At 34.7% G+C, this 26,726-nt stretch overlaps 1 protein-coding gene across 1 annotated transcript; it reads left to right on the plus strand.

Annotated features, from left to right (window-relative positions):
• Positions 1-26,336, plus strand: LOC139685871 (protein tyrosine phosphatase domain-containing protein 1-like). The gene is made up of 12 exons (XM_071582996.1): positions 1-242; positions 4,457-4,708; positions 5,274-5,354; positions 5,433-5,548; positions 7,142-7,264; positions 12,077-12,260; positions 12,344-12,455; positions 12,594-12,768; positions 15,747-15,871; positions 20,433-20,708; positions 20,833-20,980; positions 26,095-26,336. The coding sequence occupies exons 2-12, from the start codon at positions 4,470-4,472 to the stop codon at positions 26,175-26,177; spliced, it is 1,662 nt and encodes a 553-aa protein (XP_071439097.1). The 5' UTR covers positions 1-242; positions 4,457-4,469; the 3' UTR covers positions 26,178-26,336.
• Positions 26,337-26,726: the final 390 nt, after the last annotated feature.

Below are 26,726 nucleotides of genomic sequence, written 5' to 3' on the forward strand. Positions count from 1 at the left end.
GGTGAATAAATTTGTTTCCAGGCAACGCGGTTGCGGGGAAATATCCTCAGAATGTTATGCCCCAGATTTTAGGTAGCGTGCTCAGTTAAATGAGAGCTCCGAGCATGAATAGACATGTGGTTATATTTTTGAAACACCTACACTGTTTTTGAGAGCCTACGATCAACCTACTTTCTAGATGAAAAATGTATCTCTGGAACACGACTGTATGCATTTACGATTGACGCAATTATGATTGTAAGGTACGTGGGTTTAATATTAGTTTCATGAGGTAGATTACGCACATTCTTTTACCCTTTGACCTATATCTTAAAGGCCTAGACGCGGGAAACCTCCTCCTTCACGTCACGTCAGGTGTTTCAGTTGGCCCCTAATTTATGCCTTCTTACTTACGAAGTGTATGGCAACCCTGGTAATCGTCACTTCGCGGGGAGTATTATTTAATTAAAGTAAAATAGTACCATTTGAACTAATGCACATAGTCCACATAAAAGTGGCATCGATTTGAAAATACCCGCATACTATCTTCTTTCGGCGGGTATTTCCATGATTATGTTTTGAGCAGTGATATAGCTTTTAATTGCATATTTTCTGTGTCCATGTCACTTGAAGTCACCTTAAATTCGCGCTACAACAGATGCATATAGGTTGGACTGATATTTACGCCTTAAGTGAGTTTCGGTCACGGCTCCACGGAAATGGGAAAACCTGAATTGAATTTATTGAATATGGATGCTCATTTGAAAAAAATTGAGTCTATCCTAGAGACTAGCATCCTAAAACGCAGTAAATTAAATATTTTTCCGTTAATTTCATGAGGACAGAGGAGATCTTCATGGCGGGACTCTAATGTTATCTGGAGGTGACTGATGTAAATAGCATTGCATGAATGTAAATTATTCATGAGTCTCTACGGGGTTTATTACAAAATACCGGAATGCATGAGAATCATCGGAATAATCAATCCCTATGCGGTAATTGTCAGGATAGGACACACCTCTTATCATATTTATGCTGATAAATTGAAGCATCGATGGAACTTTTAATCAGCTTTCCCGTATTTTAAAATGTGCCGAAAAATGATTAACACTAATAAAAAAATATGTTGAAATTCAAGTGGCCAACAATACCTGCAGTGCGTGGTTTTACATATTGATTACATTTTTGTGTGTTTGTACCATACACATATATTACCGGACTCAAATATTACCGTTAAATATTATTTTTGAAGACTTTGTATGTACATATAAATACCAAGAACATTCTGGTCTTCACAATATTTTAGTGAAGAAAGATGTAATCAAACTTATTTTTGTGGCAGAAATAAATTAGTGAAGTATTTCTGCCACAGCCGTTATTTTTTAATTAGGATTCGTTAGAAGATAAATCCTTCCTAGGAAGAGAGATGTGCTCAAGCAATGGAAAATATTCTCTCATACAATTAGCTGAACAATTATAATTGTTTTCAGAGAAATTCTGATTGAGTAAGACAATTATTATTTTAATATTTGATTGATTAAATTACACAAAAGTGTGCATAATAACTATTGCTTTATTCTTCAAACTGATAAGTATTCTGGCACACAACTTCTTCCCTACAAGATGTGGCATTTATGAACCAGCATTGATTTTCTCTTTCATAACTATTGGAACAAAGGGAAGTCCCAATAAATTACTTTTGTCGAAGGAATACTTATTTTCTCTTAGATTATGAATTATCATCTATAAACACATTCCTGCTTCCATGTTACAAGCTTTGGAACTCTTATGGGATGTGCTACCTTGACCATACCCCAATGCAAGTTTTCATTCAAAAAACTATTGCAAATGCAAATATATTATCCCTCCCTCCATCCCTCTGAGTTGCTTTTCTGCCATATATCCTGTTGAAATTATTGCAATCTTCTTTCCCCTATAAAATATGACCAATTTGTATGCAATGGCTATGTCTAGAATGTGCAAGTATTTTGTAGTTAACTACTGAAGGGTGAATGGAAAATTCACAATATTAATGATTTAAATTTAACAATACTCCCAGAAAAACCTTAATATATGTATGTTTAGCAATCTTGTGTTAAATATGCTTCATTAGTAGAATACCATGTGTTTGCTGCATTTTATGCTCTTTATTCAATTAATAAGGTCATGTAAGCATGAACGGAAAGATATTTCAATAATGTGATGCTGCGAGATGTATACCCATTTTACAAGTAATAAAGTTACAAAAAACAGAGCTCTCTAATACAGATATTTTCATCAGCCAGGTCCATGACATTGAGGAGAGAAAATATGGTGACAGTTTGATACAGAAGAAATGGGTGCCTATTCATAGACAATCGAAGATTCAAGTTAGGATATGTTGAGGAGAACATGTTTTTAGAGGATGAAGGTGGTTGGGTGCAGGGGCCAGGGAATGAGGGATGGAGAAAGTGCCCATTGTTATTTTTGTGCATGAGTCTTTTCATTTTTCATTTTGAAGTCAAAGCAATAGTCTACAGTTAATTACCTCAGAATCATTGTTATTATCTATGAAAAGGTACATATATAGACCTTGATTTGCAAATTGGTTGGAATCTATGTTTGTTTAGGGTACAGAATGTGAACCATTTTAGAGTACTGTGAATATTAATAGAAAGAAATATGAAATATGATCATTCATTTATTTCCAGGAATATGAAAAGGCTTGATTAGAGTAGATTGGGTAGCTCTAATGTAAACAATAAAAAATTATAGGACAAGAGGGAATTGCATCCAATGAAAAACCTTTATATGAATTTCTAGGCAAGTAAGTAAGTAAAGAGATGGAAAGGGATAATATCAAATTTAGCACACATAAATTTAAAAAAAAGTACTGAAGATTGAAACAATATACATACATGTAAAAACTGGTATTAGAACTTGAAAAAGGATACTAATACAAGTCTTAATATTTTGACAGCCTTGATGTTCCTCAGAAGATAGTTGCACATTGCTTTTTAGGTAGGGGATTAAAAAATGGAAAAGAGAAAGTGAAAGAAGTATGTAAGGAGCAGGGGTGGGGAGGGAAGAGATATCAGGGTGGCCTTTTCAGTCCAGAAGGTTTGAATCACCATAGAATCCAAAGTTCAGTGATCTCTAAGGTTCTTATTTCAATGATGTTTGTACTTTCAGAGAGGACTTTTCATGATTTAGAGTTAATAGTGAGGTCTCTCTCCATCTCCCCATCCTAAGAGTTTGGGATGGGGAGATGATATGTGGGGAAATGGGATGATTGGGGAATATGGTAGAATGGTCTAGGTTATTTATGAGGACAGAGAGAAAGGTAGTGCACTTAACCATGCAGAAGGCTAAACAGAAACTGCAGTAAGGGCTGTAATTATATGCTATATTTTGAGATATAGGTCATAGAAATCCTGGTTACACCAATTAGTGTACTTGATAAATGAAACAGTTTCTGGCGTCACTTATTTCAATTAGTGTACTTGTAATATATTTATTAATGTGTCCTATTTAATTCAATTAAAGTGTCTTATTCCCATATTTCATAAATTCCTGCCTTGCTTCTCTGTACGATATTATATTTGCAGCCCAATCTATTCAGTGTCCAGTATGAAATAGTTTTCCTTTTTCACATATTTAATGTTATTAAGCATGTAAATTTATTTTCAAACATTTTATTGATTAAAACCAAGGGTACTTGCATAATTACACCATGTAAGGAAGCCATTGATAATACATGGTTTTTATAAAAAGTATCAGGAATATTTTTGGAAAAATAGATTTATTTCAGATATTGTTACAATAACTAAAAACTTTTCAAAGTACACCCCCTGAGTGTTGACACACTTTTGCCAACGGCTTTTCCACAACTCAAAGGCTCCCTGGTAGGTGGATTATGGAAGGTCCTTAAGGGTATGTGTGCCAGCTTCTTTGATGGCACTGAAGGTCCCATGGTGGTGTCCTTTGGGGGAGGATTTCACTTTTGGGAATAGGAAATAGTCTGCTGGTGCCGAGTTAAGATTTAAAGGGACTTCATCGCGATGCCATTTCAGGTCATCACAAGCGGACACTTGACTTTGCTCTTGGTTATCCATCAAGATCTTTGGGATGAGTTAGCACAGGCCTTTCGTGTATCCAAATTTTCAGTGGTAATGGTGTGCCCTGTCATACTATCAATGTCAATACAATCTGCAATCAAGTGCACACTTAACCGATGATCTGAATTCAGCACTTCACGCACATGCCAGAAAACTGTTTACCGATACTTTTTATACAAACCTTGTATTTTACATATATTGCTATAAATATTGATCAAAAAATCCTGGGTTGGATCCATAATATTCAGTTGCATGCTTATCACTAGATTTAAATTATCTAAATCTTCAAAAAACTTGCCTGTGCATTCTTAGAGGCAATGGTATTTTCCATTACGTTGTCATAAATTCACCCAAATGTTGGGAAATGTAATCTTTTGCAGGGGAAAGCTGTAAATGGAGGCTACTTTACACTCTGGCTTGAAAATTATTGAAGGTGCATCTGATAAGACAAGAAAAATAATATTTTCTACACCACCATCATCAAACTACAGCCGGTTATCAGAAGGATTGAGAAAAAATATTCCCACTGAAATTCAATGTGCCCTATTTTGTGGAGGGAATCGTTGCAAATATGAATTATGTGACTATTGGCCAAAGAATGACATGGCTATTGAAGGAATTTTCTCTCATTGGTAAGAAATAAATACATTTCCTGAAATCTGTGAATGGAACTTAAAGAAGAGTAGTGAACTTTCATTTGTGTGCAAAATTTATACGTACTATCATTGTGTTTATGCGATCATCCCATCTTCACATTTTGGGTGATCATGCTCCTCTATATGTGAAAACAATTTTACTATCTGGAGACTTTCCAACAAAATTTCCAATTGTGTAACATCATTGAATATTACAGGGTTGTTCCATGTTCATTACTGGGAATTTTCTAGTGATTATGCATTTATTACACAAAATATTAATGCCAAGTAAATTCCTCTTATCACTTCTCTGTTTTCTATTTAAAATTACTCTCGATTTCAGTATAATGATTGATATATAATTAATATAAATCTTTAAAAAGTCTCCTTTCAGAGGACTTTTTCAGATTTATTTCTACGCAACAATTAATTTTCACTCAAATTAATACTGGAATTGAATAATAATTTTATTTTTCATGAGGTTCACATTAGATTGGGTTTTAGTGATAATTAATCGTGTGTTCATTACTTAATGTACCCTATTGTTTTATTTTCATTACAGGGTTACTGATGAAATTTTAGCAATGGCTAGGCCAAACTCAGACACAATCCATACAAAAAATGTAATTGATCAGTTCAAGAGGTAAGAAATGTGAACTCAGTAAGGTTTATCATTAGGAATACCTTGCATATATTAAGATGTATGTTATTTTCTCTTCAGGCTAAGTATACAATCACTGATAAACCTCCAGCAGCCTGGTGAACATAGTAAATGCGGGCCACCATTAGAAAGTTGTGGTTTTTCATATGACCCAGAAATATTCATGAAAGAGGGAAGTAAGTGGTATTATCTATTCTCATCTAACAAAATTTCTTTGGAATGAAAATGGGATTGCAATGATTTTAATCCATATTTGATTACATAAGAATGCCTTGACATAAGCTCTAACACGTTTTCTTAAATTGCTGCATGAGAACACAATGACAAAACTGATTTAACCCCATAGTGATTAGGATTCCCTAGTTTCAAGTGCTTCAAAAGTTTCACCTGAAGAAATGAAAGTGTCTCACAAATTTAGCCATCCCCAAAGATTTTTAAGAAACTAATTTCATTATTCATTGTCAATATAATTTTAGGCACAATGAGCTCTAAAGTCAAGCATGTATTGTAAAACTAATTATAATAATCAATTACCTTTTGTAATCCCATGCTGTGCTCAAATTATTTCTTAGTCTTTTAAGAGAGATGGCATATTTTCAGCATATGGGTTCTTACTCCAACTTCTTAACCTCCATAACTATTCCACAAGAGGTAAATCGAATCTAAATACTACTTATTGTAGATTGTCATCAACTTACAACACATTTCACAATATGAACATACGACTGTATAACTATCTGCCTACTCAGTTGAAATCAGATGGTATCCAGAGTTTCAAGAATAGGGTATATACCTGGTTACTTGCTCACCCACTTTACTCATTGGATGAATTCTTTTGTGACAATCTTCATCACATTTAAGAACTTATGTTTATATATTAAGTAATATTAAGATTGACGACATTTAATATGGTTGTACCATTTTTAAAATGAATAAAGTATTATTATTATTATTATTATTATTATTATTATTATTATTATTACTCTAATTTATTTAATGGGTTTTTACTATAATTTCTATACTTAATTTTTTCTATTACGTAGTACTCCTTTATTCAAATACATAGACTTCACGTATACGTAGAGTACGTCGTATTAGATACACGTACGTATAAATATATGATAGGATAGGTAGAGCACTCGAATTGAATTGACCGCTGATACTAACAAAGCGAAGTAAAGCAAACAAAACATGAAAATTCCATTTCATTCATTCTCTTATATTTTTTGTATTTGATTTGCTGAAAGTTAATTTATATAGCAAATAAAAGGGCACACACAAACCTATGTCTCGTTTCAACGTATGAATGATAGCAAAAAAGCAATAAGGCGACATATTGTGTTGGCTTGTAAATATTGTTTATTTTTTATCCTTCTGTTGTTTGCAGTTAATTTAAATTGCCTGGCTCTAATCTTATGTTTACTTATGGTAGATACAGCCACACGTAATTACGATTTCATGTATTCATTGGTTGTTACCCTTCACTGGTCATTGTTGTATGGATATAAACAAATGTGCGGCATCTATACACGTTCAAGATAACTATTAAGCCCTGGGTGTGCGGTATCTATACAAATTCATGATAACTACTAAGTTCTGGGTGTGCGTTACCGATGGGAAAATGCGGTATTTTTAACAGAGGAACCTCCATGAACATTATTCTTTATTTTACAAAAATAAGACTTTTTTAACTAAATGGCTCTTATTTGGATTAATTTTTACTCTATTTTACTCTGCCTTAATATGTTCATTTATAATATCTTTTCTAGTATATTTCTATAACTTTTCAATGAGAGACTATGGAGAAGCAGGAGAAAGCAGAATTTTGGACATGGTGAAAGTTATGTCATTTGCTCTCAATGAAGGAAAAATAGCAATTCACTGCCATGCTGGTAAGCCATTTTTCTCTGCACTCACAAAATCAGTAGTATTAAATATGTTTTAATAAATAAATATATAATCGTGTGCAAAACCCAACGCTTAATAAATTTTAAAGAGAAAATTTTCTATCCCTTAAATTGCTAAACCCCTAGTGTATCTCTGCAGCCTGTCTCTGTCAGAACGTATTTGTCCAACATGCCTGAAGTTGAGCACATTTCTACTAATTCACAAAAAGAGCAATGTGGACAAATAAGGAGCCTACAGACCAATAAATTTGCTCTCTGGTTCTTCAAAAATTTTTGCAAGGCTAATGTTGACAAATATTATAAACTTCCTTGAAAAACGTTTTGTTTTTTCAATGAACAGCCTGGCTCTAGAAAAGGTATATCAACATCTACAGCACTCCATGAATTTATTACAGCAACACTACATGCTATGAACAATAAGTATCTTTCCCTGGGGATATATCTTGATCTTACTAAGGCTTTTGACACAAAATCAATAGATTTTGTTCAGGAAATTATAAAGTGTGATATTGTGGGCATCTCAAATAAATGGTTTAGATCATATCTTCAGGGAAGGCATCAAGTAGTTGAAATATCCCATCTTTACGGATTTACAAATCATAAATCGAACAAAGTGAAGAGGTTAGATTAGGTGTTCCTCTAAGCTCTCTACTGGGTCCCTTGCTATTTCTACTGTACATAAATAATTTGCCAGGTTGTTTCTTTGATGCCAAATCCATTCTTTTTGCTAATGATACTACCATTTTAATAAGTGCCAAAACCAGTCCTTAGCTACAACAAAAAGTAGATCCACAGTAATATGCCTTCAAAAAACAACTTGATGTCAATAAATGTACAATAAAATGTACTTATGAATTTTAGCAAAAACCTATGGCTGTTGGTTAAACTCTATAATAAGGCCCTAATTTTTGCTGACAGCATAGATTTCCTGGATGCTCAAATTGAATCATCCCTAAAATGGTCCTTGTATATTAACAGCTTAAAATCTAAACTTAATAAAACTCTCTTTCAGCTGAAATATTTGTTTGTTAGTTCTAGCTTAAATATCCTAAAATGTCTTTATCATTCATATTTGAGATGGTGCGGGGGCTAACGTACTGGCTTCCCACCCAGAGGGCACGGGTTCAAATCCCGGCGGTGTTTATATTTTTCAGAGGTATCTCGATCCCTATTGAGGTGCCTTGTGGAGGGCACTTTGAGTGAGTACGCCATCCATCGGATGGGACGTTAAACTGCGGACCCCTTGGCGCCTTTCGTAAAGAGTAGGCTAATGCCGACGCCGGGTTTCTCTCCACCCTTCATCCTTTCCTGTCCTTCCCCTATGGCGCAAATGACCTTAGCTGTCGGTCGCCTCCCCTAAAAACTACTACTACTACTTTGCAATCTCGATTATCATATGGTATTATATGCAGGAGTAGGTCAAGCCGTAGCAAAATGGTTTTTCAAGTTCAGAAACAAGTCATCTTAATCTTATCTTTCCGACACTCCTGCAAGCCTTATTTTCATGAGCTTCAATTATGCCACTGGCTGCTCTTCATGGATACAACCTAATCTTATTTGTTAAGGCAAATATGCATGTATATGAACAAAACCAAAATAGCCATCATCATGATACACGTACTAAGCTTGACATAGATATTGAGGCAAAATCATCTAAATCGTGTAGTGAGGGACCATAACACTAAGGAGCCAGATTTTTAACCTGCTTCATCCTGACTTGAATGCATTCCCTTTAAATGCTTTCAAGCATAAACTTAGAGCATACCTGCTTATTAAACCTTCGTAATTAGTGGATGAATTGTGTGCATGAGGTGAAGAGGAATCTAAAATGTTGTTTTGTTAAATGTCCCTATGTAAAGGTCATTTTTCTTGTGATACATACTGAGAAATTGATGTACATTTTTGTTTTATGACAAAACCATGCTGAATCTGCCCATTATTATTATTTCATTTTCTAATCCAATTGATGTTGGGAGATATTTTATTCTTGTAATATAGGCAAAAATGTCTCTTTATCATAATTTTTCTCAGTCTAATGGTTCAATTTGATGTTCCAGAATATATCTCTTCTATCACCTCCCAACTCAAAAATCCTGATGATTAATAAATTCGCGGTGGCAGCTTAAAGGTCTAACTCCAACATATTTGGTGATCTATAATAGGGTGCCATAACCCAAATGTAATATATAAAACTTTACCAGGCACAACAGTCCGAGAAGTTATTCAGTAACTTAAAGAAGGTTATTTTTGAGTTATGATGCTACATTAAAAGATGGTTTTCATTGGCACTATATGAAATTAAATAATTATTATTATTATGCCCTGGCTCTGTATTTACTTCTAAAATACATATTTCATGAAGTAAATCTGTGTTCCATTTGCAAAAATGCTTTTTATTCCCTTCATGCTCAATACCAGATTTCAGGATATTTTTTTGGGGGGGGATAAGGATGATGTGGTAAGCTAGATAGTAGCTAACGAGCTGGCTTCTCACCCAGAAGGCCCAGGTTTGAATCCTGAAGGCGACAAATATCTTTCACAGGTATCCCGATCCCTACTTGAGGTGCTTAGGGGAGAGCACTTTGAGTGAGCATGCTGTCCGTGGGATGGGACATTAAGCTGCGGACCCCTGGGTACCTTTCGTCAAGAGTAGACTAATGTCAACGCCGGGCCTTTCTCTCCACCTTTCAGCCATTCCTTTCAATCCCTAATGGTGCAAACAACCTGAGATGTTGGTCGCCTCCCCTAAAAACTACCACTAGGATATTTTATAGTTACTGGGGGCATGTGAAGCTTTGCTGTTATTGATTTCCATGTGAATCAATGAAAATTCAGCTAAATAAAATTGCGTCGTAAAAGATGCATTCATTGTTGTTGCTAGAAACCTGGTGATTATAAATTGCTAGATGATAGCTCAAAAGGTTATGCATAAAACTCTTTTAAAAGCTCTACTCACAACTGTTAGAATCCATTTACTGCATGAGTATGTAGTTCTTTGAAAAAAGCAATTTATTGCGGTTACTTGGAAATTAATTTTCTAAAAAAGGAGTTATATTTTGAAGGTGAAGTCTCTTGTGGTAATTTGCATCTAATTGAGACGGTTGAAACAGAGTGAGATCATTTTGTAATTTCAATTTATATGAATTTAATTTTCTCATCTGCTAAAAACACATGCATACAAGGGTTTCAAGCAATGTTTTCTTGTTTGGAGATTTTTTCACCAGTTTGAAATAAATATTTATCAATATTTATCACCTATTATAAAATAAAAACAGAACCTGTGCAAAAAATTAAACTTATTAGGTAAGCCATAAGAAGAGTGGCCAGTTCTTAATGAAGAACGCTAGTTAAATATTGAACAAAAATACAAAAGATCCGATTCCAGTCTTTTGATCAATGAGGTGACCATTAAGGAATGTTGTGTGAAGAGCACAGAGAAGACAGCTATGATGAAGTACAGTTCATGATTATGAGCTAAATCCTGCTTTGCACACCCCTAATGAATACATAATCACTATTGATTGTAATTCTTGCCTTCATTATTGACAGTAATGTAGATTTTATAGGAGAGGCTATGTCACATCTTAAGTTCAATCAAGAATAAATCCTAAACTTTCAAATTGTGTAGTTTCAGGTGTGATGAAGTGAAACCAGAACATGCTGACCAAATTATTGGGCTTAACCACAATATAAAATTTTAATGCCCAAAACTTTTATTCCAAAAGCAGCATCTTGAACATTTGGGTTAGCTGACTATTGTATAACTCTCCCAAGTAAGATGGCTTGACCTGCTCTTTCTCTCAATCAAAAAAACTTATTATTTTCTTCCCCATGACTACTTTTCCGAAATTCATCTTCCTATATTTTATTAAGCATGCCATTGCTTTTTTCACCGCCCCTCCAAGCCAATTTTTCTGTCAAGTTCTAATTTTAGTTAGCCCTTTAAGTGCCTAAGTTGTTGTGAGTAAAACTGATAAATATTCCAAAATATACCAGTGTGGCTGTAGGTGACTCATGCATGGACTTACAATTTTTATACTAATAAAAGCATAGACAAGTTATAAAAATTTACATGGGTGTTGATTGAAAATTTTGACAGCAAAATCACAAGAAAGCTTTCCAAAGGAGATACAAGGAAGTGGAAGATGAGGGAAAGAAAGAGGAAGGAAGGAAAGAAATCTCATAGGAAATCTAAGCTTAGCTCTATCTAGGGTTACTGTACTTTTTTATTTTTTTGTGGGCAGGTACTCATCTTACAAGTAAGCATTACATCCACAAATAATTTAAAAAATTCACATCAATGTCCATAATTTGTCATTTTGAGTAAGATTAATATATTCTTAGCAATACTATTCATATACTTATTACTTTCAAAACAGTGGGAATAGCCCTTGAAGCAAAACCAGCAATAAACATAGTTGAATAAAACTACCACTTTTTCGGTCATTTTTTCCTATTACGATGTAAAATAATATATGATTTCTGGCATTGTGTTGTGGTTCAATTTTCAGAAAATTCTATTGAAAAATTGTCAATAATTTTAAACCAATTATTGTAACCTTCTCAGCAAAACAAATACCAACAGACAACCCAAGTACTATCAGTTTTTCTGTTGTCTCATCTTTAATTGTTTATCAGGACCAACCTCATGTGAAAAGCCATTTACCAATAACAGGGTCAAATTCATAGACTAAAACACATCATTATTTTGGAATTTGATGCTTCTTACTCTAAAGAATTTCAACATTAATATCTATCTAAATTAGGGTCTAGTAATAACTTGGTATTTATTTTCAGGCTTGGGAAGGACTGGTGTATTGATTGCATGCTATTTAACCTTCCATTTAAAAGTATCAGCCAATCAAGCAATGCAATTTGTAAGATCAAGAAGACCAAACTCTATTCAAACAAGGAGTCAAATCCAATGCTGCCAGCAATTTGAGAGATATATCCTTTCTCTCTGCGATATATTCAGTAATAAGTGAGTCTTGACTCCTTTGGAGACAGAATATAATGATTTTTCTATGTCATCATTGGTGACTTAATTCCTCTCCACTCCTTTAGGGAAGGAACCCAAGAAAAAAAGAGCCCAGAGCTAACTCTCACAAGCTACATAAAAAAGCAGCAGTTGATTCTCCATGGTAATGAAACAAAGCATTTCAAATACATTCCAAAAGTAAGTGTATGTTGGGGGCTGAAGTTGAATACTATTAGGGAAGCATACTTCCAAATCTGATTGTATCAGCTCATTTTATGTTTCCATGGAAAATTAAAACAAACTTTTCTAATGCTTTCTTCCTTAATACTTTCACAGATCATTTTCATTTTGGGCGAAAATCTCCTTAAATTAGCCAATGGAAATACAATCCAGCTAAAATATCACTGGCTACAGTTTACAGAAAATTATTTGGTGGCAGAGCCACGCCTTCTCAATATGGAAGTTATAACAAAGCTATCGGAATCAGAACTCATCACCACTCCATTAGAAGGTGAACAATGGATAAATATTTTGGATAAAGTTTTGTCACAAGCTAGTTCATAAAAGCAAAGTCAATCATTATTTTGGTTATTTAAAAGTAACAATAATGAGAAAAAATAATTCACAATCTAATAAGTCAATTGATTAAATTGAATATAAATTGAATATAAATTGAGTGAAATAAATGATTCCATTTGAATCAGGTATCCATTCATCCAGGATCAATTAGACTACTGCCATTCCCTTGCTCTCAAAATTCATGTAATTAATCAGTTACATCTTGTAAAGCATTGACAGTTAATTTTTGACTATTTGAAGAAAATAAATTTTAGCCAGTTAGGATTAATTTTTGGGTACTTTTAAATTGGATTCCTTTTGAGAACATATATATAAAAGATATAATGTACTGATTGCTGGAAATTTGGAAAGATTTGCGATTCAGCTGTGGAATTAGGTGGAGAAGGTGAAATGTGTCGACAAAGTAAGGAATGACAAAGTTTTAGAAAGGATAGGAGAGGAAATCTTTTTGATGAGAAGTGAGAGAAGTAGGTGTGGAATGCTGAGGGACATAGGTAGGGGAATAAGATATTACTAATGATAAAGGATTCACAGGATAGAGATGAGAAGAAGAAAGCATCCAGCTGATAACTGTTTTAGGACAGTTTCTCCCTAGAAGATAGTGACCATGTAGAACTATCACTATATATTCATTAATATTGCTGCATTCTATAGTGCTAGCATATATTTCAAGTTCAATTAGAAGATGTTTCATTTGCAACGATAAATGTTATTCATTCATCATAGAATTTAATGGAATCACTTTCTGCATTGTGAAGATGAAAGAATTGGCTAATAGATTCTCCTATTCTCAGATGCTTGGCTGCTTCTTTCTCCTGACTAATGTTCCTATGTTTCAAGATCCAGATTTAAAAAAGATTTATTTCTTGTATTGCAATCAATTGTATTGTATATGGGGACAGCAGTGATTGATGCCTCCACTCATGCATTGGGTGTTAATCAATTACATAATTTCAAAAGTGACCGCCTACTTCCTGAAAGCATCCTTCATATTAAATTTGAACCTTCATGTCAACAATGCCTAAGATCCATGTAAAAGATAATTTGAAACCTCTTCTATGGAGAGAGGAATGTGAGCATGATGTTTTGTGCCGATGAATGAAAGGCAAATGTTTAAAAAAAATAAAGGATTCAAGGAATTAATGGATGCATTTTTAAAGAAAATATATAACATATGACTCTCCATAATAAATATGATCCATTATTACCAGAGAAATGCCATTTTAAGTTCTGTCAACTGAAGGAATCGCACTAGCCCTACAGGATCAGCTTGATTTTGATGAATCTGTGAGTGGGTGGTTGGATCCTTTATTTGTTTCAAGAGTTTCTGAAAATCAATTCCTATTGTTCCTCATCCTGGCATTTTTTTACACTTTTAAAATTTAGTCATTCTTTTAGAATTGGAATTGGCTGAGAAGAGCATGAATCAAAACCACCAGGGAAATTGCTAGGCTAGGAAATCTCAGCTCTGTTAATAAAATATGTAAAAAACACTTTGGGGAAGTGTGACCCCAGAGTAATGATACAATAAATCAACATGAACTAGACATGGTCTAAATCCAAGCTAATAAAGTGTGATTGCAGAGATAAACCTATATTGTTGTACAGTTGGCTTAAACTTACCAGAAACCAAAGCAGACAGCACATTTAAGAAGAGAAGCACTTTTTAAGCAGATCACTTAACTCATGGTATATTGCCCCTCATTATTTATTATTATATATAGTCTATTGGTTAAGGTAGGTTTAGGATTGACACAATTACAAAATAAATACATACTATCCAATAACAAAACACAACCCAACATCCCACTCTACAACAGGCCACTTTTTTCTCCATACAATTCCATCCTCCCGTAATTCCGTCCAACATCCCAATCCTATTCCTGCCCCTTCCTTGTTTGCCTAATATTCTTCTTTTTATCACAGTCTTCAACATCCCACTGCCAATCATTATGCTTTGCATCCATTTTTCCTGCCTCTTTATGATTTCTCCCAACAATCCTCTTGTCTCCCTCACCATGCCTAGCAATTCCTCACTTGTTTTCCTTTCTGTTCACTTCACCTTCTCCATCTCCACACCCATATTTCAAAATCCTCCAATTTATACCCATCATCCTGGAACAATGGCTATGTTTCTGTTCTTCATAAAACCACACTCCATATCAGTCTTGATGAGACATTTCATGACACCCTTACTCAATGCCCCTGTCATCAATTCTTCCCACCTTGTGAAGGCTTCAATTTCAGAGTGTAAAAATCATTCGCCTTGACTGGGATTCGAACCCAGATCCCTCAATATCCGGTCGAGTGCTTTAGCCACTTAAGCTACCGAGGCGTCCTCTTAAACTCTGAAATTTTGGGGCTTTTAAAGGAACAAGATGTTGTTACGAAATACCGTACATACAATGTCACAGGCATTCGTAGTCGTGCGCGAGGCGCCACAGTCCACTTACCATCTTGAAACTGGAATTTGAGCATGATGGGTATTGATTTATCAGGAATGGCTAGCTCCTGGGAACTTGCTGATAGAAAATTCCTGTGCTAAGTAGAGTGGACTTTTCTTATGCATCTGAGAAAGGAGTTATGCCTTAACCACCTGAATATCCTCCCCCTTTGGATATCTTGGTATGGAAAATACCTGAATAGATTGATTTCATGTGAAGTTAGTACGGCTGTACATTGACTGTGCAGATGCTACCCCAGCTGATGTGGACATATATTTTTACAGATGCCTTCATACTCACTTATTCACCTCTTTATGGCATTAGGATAGTGTGTGAGCACATTCCATCCTCCTAACAGCAGAAGTCTGTTTCATGCATGTACAGGAAATTTTCATTCATTTAAACATGTCTTTTTGATAATCATTCTTTTAACGTTATACCGATGAATTGGTTATTGTGATTCCAGGAGGCAAAGGAACTAGAGTAGTTGAAGAAAAAGGCAGCAGTACTAATCCTGAAACACAGGCAAAATTACATCACCAAGTAGGAAATATGGCATTAGAAGAAGAGATCCCTATGAAGAGCAGCCATGTAAGTATGATTGCAATTAAAGCATATTTCACCTGAGAAAAAAGAGATATTAATTGCTTAAAGTCAAATTGTAATACCACTGAGCAATGGAGCATTCCCCAGAATCTTTTATTTCATTACGCATGTTTAATTTCTTTCATAATTTTGGGGCATTTTAAAGAGGAAAATCTTCCATTTGTGAATGAATGATTCATCCCATGAAATAATAGACACTTAAGACCTTTCCTCAAGTCAGGTTATTATAACTGCATTCATTGGTGTGATTTCTCATTTTCCTCTTCTAATTTTCACTTCCATGCTTTTTTACTTAGCTAGCCACAGATAAAAATTCTTATCATACTACAGCACACTTCTTCTATTACTAATTTGTAAAAATTCCTCGGTAGAGTGCAAAATGGTAAGCATTACCCAAGGCAGCATAAAAAAATATTTACATTATTTTTAGATTTTAAAATGTGTTTTGAATAAATGTATCCTGTTACCTAGCATTATTTTTAGCATTCAAACAAAACTATATTTTGTTATAGTAGCAAATTTCAGAGGAAATAGGAGAGCGATTCAAAAAGTAAGGTCCTATATTTTTTATGAAAAATCAAACTTATTCTCAAATTTGCATACATCATTGGAAAGGTAGAGCATTTAGCTATTTTTCTACTTAGTCACCCTGACGATCAATCACTTTTTGCATCCTTGTAAGCAGCTTTTTAATACCGGCGTCGTACCTTTCTCCCACCATGTCGCGAAGCCAACTGACGACTGCTTCTCCGATATAAATTTATCGCCATATAGTGGAAGTGTACGGTGAGAAGTGTATGGACATCAAAAACGTATGGAAGTGGTGCAGGGAGTTTTTGATGGGTGGCCGAGTTTGCCGGAATTAATGGTGGCTTCAGAGATGGTGCACAATGAGCGGAGAATTACCCTTCATGAGATAAAGGAAGGCCTAAATGAAGAGAGTGGCTACTTCTTCATGCAGAATATTGTGTTGGAGGTCCTCGGTTACAACAAGGTGTCTCACCAAAGGAGTGTGTTTGCATCATGACAATGCACGTCCACATGTGTCACATCAAACGACCACCCTACTCAATAAATTCAGCTGGGATATTATCGACCACCTACCTTACAGCCCGGATGTTGCCCCCAGTGACCAACACTTGTTTTCGACACTCAAAAACCACCTTGGCGGACAGAAGTTCAAGTTAGATGAGGAAGTGCAAGAAGCAGTCGTCAGTTGGCTTTGTGACGCGGCAGGAGAATGGTATGATGCTGGGAATAAAAAGCTGCTTACAAGGATGGAAAAAGTGATTGATTGTCAAGGCAACTATGTTGAAAAATAGCTAAATGCTCAGCCTTTCCTATGATGCACACAAAGTTGAGAATAAATTTGATTTTTCATGAAAAAAATTGAAGACCTTACTTTTTGAATTGCCCTTGTATTACAAAAATACGTATGGAAATATTCTTACTATGTATATTATATATAAAACTACCAATATGCCCTAAAAGTCAGTGACAAAATGGTTAAAGCTCATGCAACATCACAGAAAGGTACTCAAAATTTGGCTAGGCTGTGGCATGGAGGAAATAGGAGAGCAGTCCCTTTTTCTGTGTCATTTAATTATTATCAGTGGTAGTCAACTGCTTAATGATCGGTTTTTTATGTCCTTGGCACCACACACTACTATATACCTAAGCACTAACTAAAATTACACAAAACATCCTTATAATCCATATTAAATGTAGCTCATTCTTTAGTTCTGCATACTTTCTACCTCTACTTCCATCACAATTACCAAACCTTTTTCTAAATCCAAACTGATCTTCTCCTAAGTACCCATTTGCTCTCTTCTCCATCCTTTTGTTCATGATCATAAATAATGCCAATAATATGAGTGATATTAAATATTTAGTCCTGCAGTACTCACTTACTGCTGTTTTTTGCCTTTATGAGATGAATATGAATACTGATAAAACAAAGCCTTCTAGCTAAATTACTTCCTCATGAATAACAAGAATGAGCAAATAAAAACTCTTCCCTATTTTCCTAAATTCTTGAGTAATTCTGTAAGGGTGTTATTAATTCCCTTAGATTTCTTTAATCTCTTTTCCTTTAATGCCTTTTCCATATTTTGTACTACCATTTTGCCCAAATAGTTTCTTGCCTAAGTTTCTTGTTTACCTCTTTATGCTTCCTTCTCCTTAATTCTGTGTTCATGTTCTCCCATTTCCTTCTTTCCTCCATCGTCCCAAGTATTTCCTCTTCCATAGCATCTTAACCTTTTTTCTATTTACCAGTTCTATTGTTTCAATTGCCACTTTCATTAATCTTTGTATGAGATATTTTAAACTTTATTCTACTGTGCTAATCCTCTGGTCCTCACTTTTTTATCAGCTGCCTCCTGACACTCCTTCCTTTTTTTCCCAGTAAAGAATTTTATGAGGCATTTCCGAAAAGTAAGGGTCATTTTCTTATATTTAAATATTGGCAGGCCAGAACTAAGTTGTAGGTACGAACACCACTATTGACTTTTTTTCAATGCCACAAGTTATTGTTTTGATTCAGTTGCAATTTGCCTTTTGGTAATAATGCCTGTGAAAATCATAGTTTCTGCCAGTTGCAAAGTGCGGTCAGCTGTTCGATTTTTGTGTGCAAAAGAATTATCAGCAGATCAAATCCATCAAGTCATTGTCTAGTTTATGGACATATAATTAATGAATGAAGGAAAGGTTAGGTAATGGTGTCAAGACTTCAAAAATGGCCGTCCAAACAAATATGCATGATGAAGAGAGGAGTGACAGGCCCAGTATCCAGACAGATGAAATTGTTAAAGACGTGGGCTAAGAACTGGGATCCGGGTCACTGATTGGCTATTAGTGCTCTGGCTGTTGAATTTTGCACCACTATTTACACAATTGTAGGAGAAAACTTGGATAACACCAATTATGTGCAAATTGGGTGCTGAAAATGCTTATCGGCCAGCGCAAAAAGCAAAGAAAGTTGAGTGGACAACCATTCTTGGATCACTATCAACATTCCCAACCTTGCACGTATAAGCTATTTCCTCTTCTTTCACTTGAATTAATGGCTTTGGGGATAATGGTTTGAAGATGATGAAGAATTTAAGACTGCCATTTTTAACTGGTTCAATTCCTAGGTGACAAAATTCTATGGAGAGGGATTAGAGAAACCAAACCAAAATTATTTGTGTAGTATTCCAAAAGTACCTGAAAATGGATGGCATTATATAGAAAAGTAAAGTAGGTTTGTAGGAAACTATACACATCATAAAAAACCTCTTTCTAGCAAATACATTTTTCTTATAACCAAACCACCATTACTCTTTGAATATGCCTTGTATGTTCCATTTTATTATACTCCTTTCCTCATTCTCTTAAATTTAACATTACACTTCATTAACACCAAACTGTGATCTGAATCCACATCTGCTCCTGGGAAACTGCTAATTGATCACACTATTCCTAAGTTTATGTCCAGCCATTGCATAATGTGAATGATATTGCCTAGTGTTTTCGAATTGTACCTACATACCTTGATGTCCAAACCAGATAATATTTAAAATCAAATTAGTCATCTCCAAAACTCTGTGGTTTCCTTCCTATGATCATTTCTTTCTCCTAAAGTGTCCATCCTATTTCACTACAGTCTCTACCTGCTAGCCTACCACTAAATTCTAATCTCCCATCACTATCAAATGTTTTCCTTGAGATACATTCACAATTGTTCCATCTAACTAATTTTACATATACACCATCAATTTTTTCCTCTCTATGACAGCTTATTAATAAGCACACTTGGATTTCCACTATAATGACCTTATATTCCCATTTCTATTCATAAGACTCTGTATTCACTTGTTCCTCACTTATTATCCTTCTCCTTAGTTTCCTATTCACTATTATGACTGCTTCACATTGAATCTCAAACTCACCACTATAAAAACCATAAATTCAGTAATCAACACAAAAATTGGTTTGATGGGTTATGGTGGAGTTCACCCAATACTAAGTCTGATGGCATGTAAAAGTTACATATCAGGGTATGGGCTCACCACTACATACAGGTATCATTTAAAACCATTGCTCCAATAATACCCACTGTCTTTCCATCTCGCCTTACATAGGACTAATAAGTCTATATTTTCTCTCTCACTTGATATTTTACAGCTTCCCTTTTCTTGGATTATCTTATCATTCAAAATTCAACATAAAGTTTTGAATTTAAGATGAAAGCTAAGGCCTGATGCCCGGATTTAGGCAAAAAATTAGAAGATTAGAGATTTGTTGAGGGGAAAACTTTGTGATGCATAGCGCATGACAATAAATTTATCTCACCTTGCAAGAAGTTCTTTTAAAAATTAATTCTCATACAAAATGAATAAGTAAATAAAATGATGGAATGGAAAATGGAGATGGATGGATCTCTCTTGCTGAATCCAGCAATGTGGAACTTTTTACAAATAGAAGAATTTTGCTGTAAAATAGGAATAAAAATAACTAAATACTTTTAACCTTGTGAAAATTGACAATGCTCTTTCCTTAGTCATGCAGCCAGGAAACAATGATGGAGGCAATATTGTCTGACCACTCACAATTGATTGAAAAAGATTTAGCCCTCTTAACAAAGTTCAAAGCAAGGCTCACCCATCAGCCATTTTCTTGGAATATGTTGATTAAAGAAAGCAATAAAGTTGTTCTGACTGGCCTGCTATTTGAGTGGATTGAACATTTGAATAAACCTCTACTTGGCAAGGATGAGCTAAGTTATATCGTGATATTAGGACATAAGCCTCTGATGTGTTTGAAAAAATTCTCATTGGTAAGTTTTTCAGTTGATAATTATTAGTCTGTAACACACACAAACCCTAGGAAAAATGTATATTACGAATAAAACTTTGTTGTTGCTCAATCATTATTTTCACAAAAAAATGTAACTTTTTCAGGAGCTTCAATATACTTTAGAGTATTTGCTTAGGTTGGTCCACCGTATGTTTCCAAAGAGTGAAGAGAATCAGAGCAAGTTTCTACGGAGGCTGATGGCCTCTTTAACCCATCAAGCAATTACAATTGATGGACATTTGGCACCTGGAGGTATGTTGAATGATTAAAACTAAGAATGGGGAACCCTTTGAAAAATTGTTGGATCAGGAAGAAAAAACATAAATTATTAAGAATAACTTTTTAAACTCTGAAAAGGGTTGACCATAGATTGGTATATAACTCCGAATTCATTCCATTAAATCTAAAAAAGTTAATTCTCCATTAGTAACATGGCATGAAATACTGCTCATTTGTGAAGAGACATTTTAGTGCTAGAAATTATATTTTACTGTTTGCATTTAAGCTAACTGAATTCAGTGTAGAAATATGAATATTATACAATATAATCTCAGAAATATATATATATATATATATATATATATATATATATATATATATATATATATATATATAATATTTGGGCGGCACAATAGAACACAAATAAAATAGTAACACTTAAAAGGACCCTCACATTGTTGACTGCTTGAGCTTTTGGCCTTCTCAGGGGCCTTCTTCAAATAAGACTCGTAGTCTTACTGAGAAGGCTGAAAGCTCATAGTCATATATCATAGTATAGCTCATAGTCAACAATGTGAGTGTCCTTTTAAGTGTTACTATTTTATTTGTGTTCCATTGTGCCATCCAAATATTATATGGCTCGTGTGAGTGTTTCTATATCCTCGATATATATATATATATATATATATATATATATATATATATATATATATATATATATATATATATATATATATATATATATATATATATATATATATATATATATATATATATATATATATATATATATATATATATATATATATATATATATATATATATATATATATATATATATATATATATATATATTACACAATATAGAAACACAAAAAAAGAAGAACACTCACACGTTATTTCTTGATATTTCGACGGAAACAATCCATCTTCATTTGAAGATATAGAAGTAATGACTGATTGTGAATGAATGAATGACCAGATTGTTTCCGTCAAAATATCAAGAAATAACGTGAGAGTGTTTTTTTTTTTGTGTTCCTATATTGTGTGTTACTGTGTATTGTACTATTCGGCACTTCCGTGTTACGTCTACGAAAGCATATATATATATATATATATATATATATATATATATATATATATATATATATATATATGGATATGTATATATATATGCATGCATATAAACCTGTAGATATATATGGATATGGATATGTATATATATATATATATATATACATATACGCATATGATGCAATCTTATGATTGCATCATATGCGTATTGCATCGCATCGTCGCATATGATGCAATGCGATATACGATCTTACTTGAAGAAGGCCGAAAGCTCAAACAATTTACCGTATGAGTGTCCTTTTAAATGTTACTATTACAGGTATATTTGTGTTCTTATGTGCCATCCCAATATATCATATATATATATGTATATATGTGTGTGTGTATACGCATATGATGATATAGAAGCACTCATGAGAACTCATGTGAATATATATGTATACATATATATATATATATATATATATATATATATATATATATATATATATATATATATATATATATATTATTATTATTATTATTATTATTATTATTATTATTATTCTAAGGTAATCTACCGGTTAAGGTAGGTTTTAGGATGGACTCAGCTACTAAATAAAACATTTTGTGCCTCCTAACAAAACACAAAATCCAGCATCCTACTCTATATCAGGTCCCTCTTCATCTCTGAGTACTTTCTTCCTCCCTTCATCCCATCCAACATCCCTATCCTGTTCCTTCCCTTTCCTCATTTGCCTAACATTCTCCCCTCAATTACAGTCTTCAACATCCCACTGCCGGTCAATACCCCCTTCATCCACTTTTCCTGCCTCCATATGATTTCTCCCAACAAACCCATCTCTTCCCCCATCATACGGAGTACTTCCTCATTTTTTTCTTCTTGGTCCATTTCACCTTCTCCATTCTTCTCCACACCCACATTTCTACGTCTATCCTCCTGCTTCAATGACCACGTTTTTGCGCCGTACATAGCTATGCTCCATATCAAAGTTTTTACGAGTCTTTTCTTAACATCCTTACTCAACGTCCTTCTCATCAACTCCCTCCTCTAGCCACTTGAGCTAGCAAGGGAACGTATTTTAAACTGATATCTGCGGGGGATTTATGCAACCAAGTCCCCAATGCTTTGATCAAGTGGTGGTATGGAGCAGTTTACCACGCCAAAGGAGAAATAGATGACACACAAGAGGAAAGTACAGTAGGAAAGGTGTTTCATTCTCCACTGCAAACAAGAGCAAAGGGCTATTGAAAGTTTATCTGTCAATACACCACTTCCTATATTCCTGTTAAATTGGCATTTGAATGCATTCTTTCAAAAAACACGTTTCAGAAATGGGATAATGCTAAATAAATACGAATAAATGGTAATACTTAATAAAAAATATAACATACATATGCACTAAGAAAACACTATTATTAACGGTAAATGCTTCCGAGGATGATTTTCCAGACCTGTGCAATCAGCTCCTGAACGAGGCCAGACTCCGCAGTAGTTTAGGCGCTATCATCCTCGATAGTTTATTATTTTCGTGTATTATAGTAACATCTTACAGATTCATTTTACTCCTATTATATCTATTAAAAATCAAACACTTACGACTTCCATCCCTGGAATGAACACTTCTGCTAAGCACCGCAAATTATTAATATACAACTTAAATGTTATCCTTGACAATTATGCCACACGCGCACGAGTAACGGCTTACCCTTTTGCCTATCCACAAGGGTGCATTAACACCGCGCATACACTACCATAGAAAAACAATTGGAAATTACGGCATAATGCATATGTTTGTGTTGTCCAACGAATTTGCGCTGAGGTAACATATAATAGAACATGTTATGACGTCTGCTAAATACCTAGGTTCAACAGAGACATCGACGTTGCAAAAGACAGGAGTATGCAGCAAAGTGCTCATTAAAATAGTACTTTTTGCGTATGTTTCGGATTGAACACTAATCCTTGCTGCTCGAGTCGCTGCCCACTGCTGACTGGTTACGGTGTTGATTAGAAATTTGATTTAGAAATTTAATGTCTTTAAGGCAGGCCGAATCCTACCTAGAACGCAAACATTACGTTTCCCCAGGGATTAGCATCTTATGCCACAGAATGCTATATACGAGTATTATTATAGTATTATCCTTGGATCAAAACCTTTTTACGCTTGTGATCTGTTCGATTCCGCCTTCCCCAAATCTCCTGTATTTTCCTTTTATGTGTGTTCCCAACCCTTTTCCTTATATCTATTTCTATGTGAATGAATATTTGTTCGCCATATGGCGGGTTTTCGTGTTTGAATGTGTATTTGGCCAAAGTGGCTTGTCTCCTTCTTCTGGCTATGCATACTACGAAACGCACTATTCCCATCCTTTATGGTGTTGCATGATTGCTTTCCTACTCTCCATTCCTCTTGTCGTCTATTTCTCCTTTGGTGGGTGAAACAGCTTCCTAATACTATCTCTTGGCCAAAGAATCGGGGCACTTGGTTGCCCAACGTCCCCCTGATTTCAGTGAAAATTACGTTTCCTCGATAGTGCAAGTAGTTAAAGCATCGGTCGGGCAAGTCGAAAGATCTCTGGTTCAACTTCCGATCAAGGAAATATTTTTACACTTGTGATCAGCACGATTCCGTCTTCCGCATATTTGTTCGCCATAAGGTGGGTTTTCGTGTTTGAATGTGTGTGTATATATATACACGTATACTTATATGTGTATATATACGAGGGTCATCCGGAAAGTAGTACCCGTTCGTGAAATAAAGACACAAAAGTAAATATTAACAAACATAAAAAATTTTATTTGAAAGAGGATACTTTAAACTACTTCTCAACATAATCTCCAAGCAAATTAAGGCATTTGTCATAACGTGTGACAAGTTTCTGTATTCCTGCTGCATAGTCCTTCGCCGCCAGCTCATTGAGATACGCGAGGGACCCATCTTGCACAAATTTTTGCATAATGCAGATGGTGTTTAACAATTTCATGAACAATTGTTCGAGAAACATTGGGAAAATGCTCACAGATGTCATCAATTGTGACGCGCCGATCGTTCCTCACGAATTCGTCAACTGAGCTCACCAGTTGGTCTGTAATGACAGACGGTCTCCCCGAACGCTCATCGTCGTGTGTGTTCCCCCTCCCCATGTTGAAGTTGCGACACCACCGCTGAACAGACGACTCGTCCATTACATTGTCTCCATACACCTCCTTTAATTGGCGATGAATATCACATGGGCGAACGTTTCTTGAATTGAGGAATTTAATCACTGCCCTCACTTCACAACTGGCGGCGTTCTCAATTTTTTTAAACATTGTAAACAATCACAGAAACAACACAGGCAATGCTAGCGTCACGCAACTTGGCTCAGAGAAGGCAGACAAGCCACTGAAGCTATCTGACCTCGTCCAGCGGCTACTCGCGTCGTCAGCACTTCATGCGGCACGAACGGGTACTACTTTCCGGATGACCCTCGTATATACATATACGAGGGTCATCCGGATATATTATATCATTATATATATATATATATATACACATATATATATACACACACACACACACACATATATATATATATATATATATATATATATATATATATATATATATATATATATATATATATATATGTATATATATATATAACCATAAACATAGTAATTAACCCGAAGGTCGGTTTGGTAGGTGATGGTAGAGTTTACCCAGTACTAAGCGGCGTGTGAAATTCACACATCAGGGTAGGGGGGCCAGTTCCTTTCCCTGTGCCAGTTATCTCATTAGCTAGCTATTCTTTATCCTCAACCCCTACCTCTTCTGTTCCTCTCCCACCCCCACCCATGAATACACCTAGAGATTAGTCCATAATGGGCCTAACTTCTCTTTTTCTGAGGGTTACATGGCTGCCAAAGCATTAGTAAACCCCATCACTTATTTTTATTCATCTGTTAAACTCAAATTTATTAACAGTGTTAGAGATAAAATACACAATTTAAATTGTTTTTGGGTTAATAATTTACCTCAAGTGTGCCCCTGAAATTTTAACAAGTTAAAACCTACCTTTTGTTACAGGTAAAAACTTCCCTAAATTACGAGAAGGTACTCTGAGAAAAGTGATGGAGTTTGGAATGGCTTTTATGAAGCTACTAAATTAATGAAAGATCATGAACAAGCAAGATGGCATTTAAAAAGGCATCATTTAAAGTTATGTGTACAACTCAAGCAATAATTATCATTCTTATGATCATCACCAAATGTGCCTGTGTTTTTTATATGTTATTTATGAATTAAAATGTACAAATCATTTTTATATTTTGGGCTTTATTGTAAACATCTGAGGAGAATAAAATTCTGCTATGTATAAATAATATCACTGATTTCAACACCCAAGGGAAAAACCAATAACACAATAACACAAGGTTATTTTTATTGTCCTGACTCATGTACTAGTTACTAAGACTACTAGCGGTCTAGAAAATAATACTATTCTATCCTTGATTACTCTGGATAAGGGTGCAATGGTGTTTCTGGTAATGATGGCACATAAGCAGCATGGGAGATATCATTACAGAGACTTTAAAAATGTACTCAAAGGCAATATGCTGGGAAAAGTTCATTTTCCTCTGATTGTTTAAAGGCTTCCTCAGCATTTGTTTATTTTAACTCAGCATTTATTTCAGGTTTTCATCATATTCATTGGTATT

The sequence above is a fragment of the Hetaerina americana genome, unplaced genomic scaffold, assembly GCF_022747635.1.
Source record: "Hetaerina americana unplaced genomic scaffold, ioHetAmer1.1.p SCAF_12, whole genome shotgun sequence".
NCBI classification, from domain to species: Eukaryota; Metazoa; Arthropoda; class Insecta; order Odonata; family Calopterygidae; genus Hetaerina; species Hetaerina americana.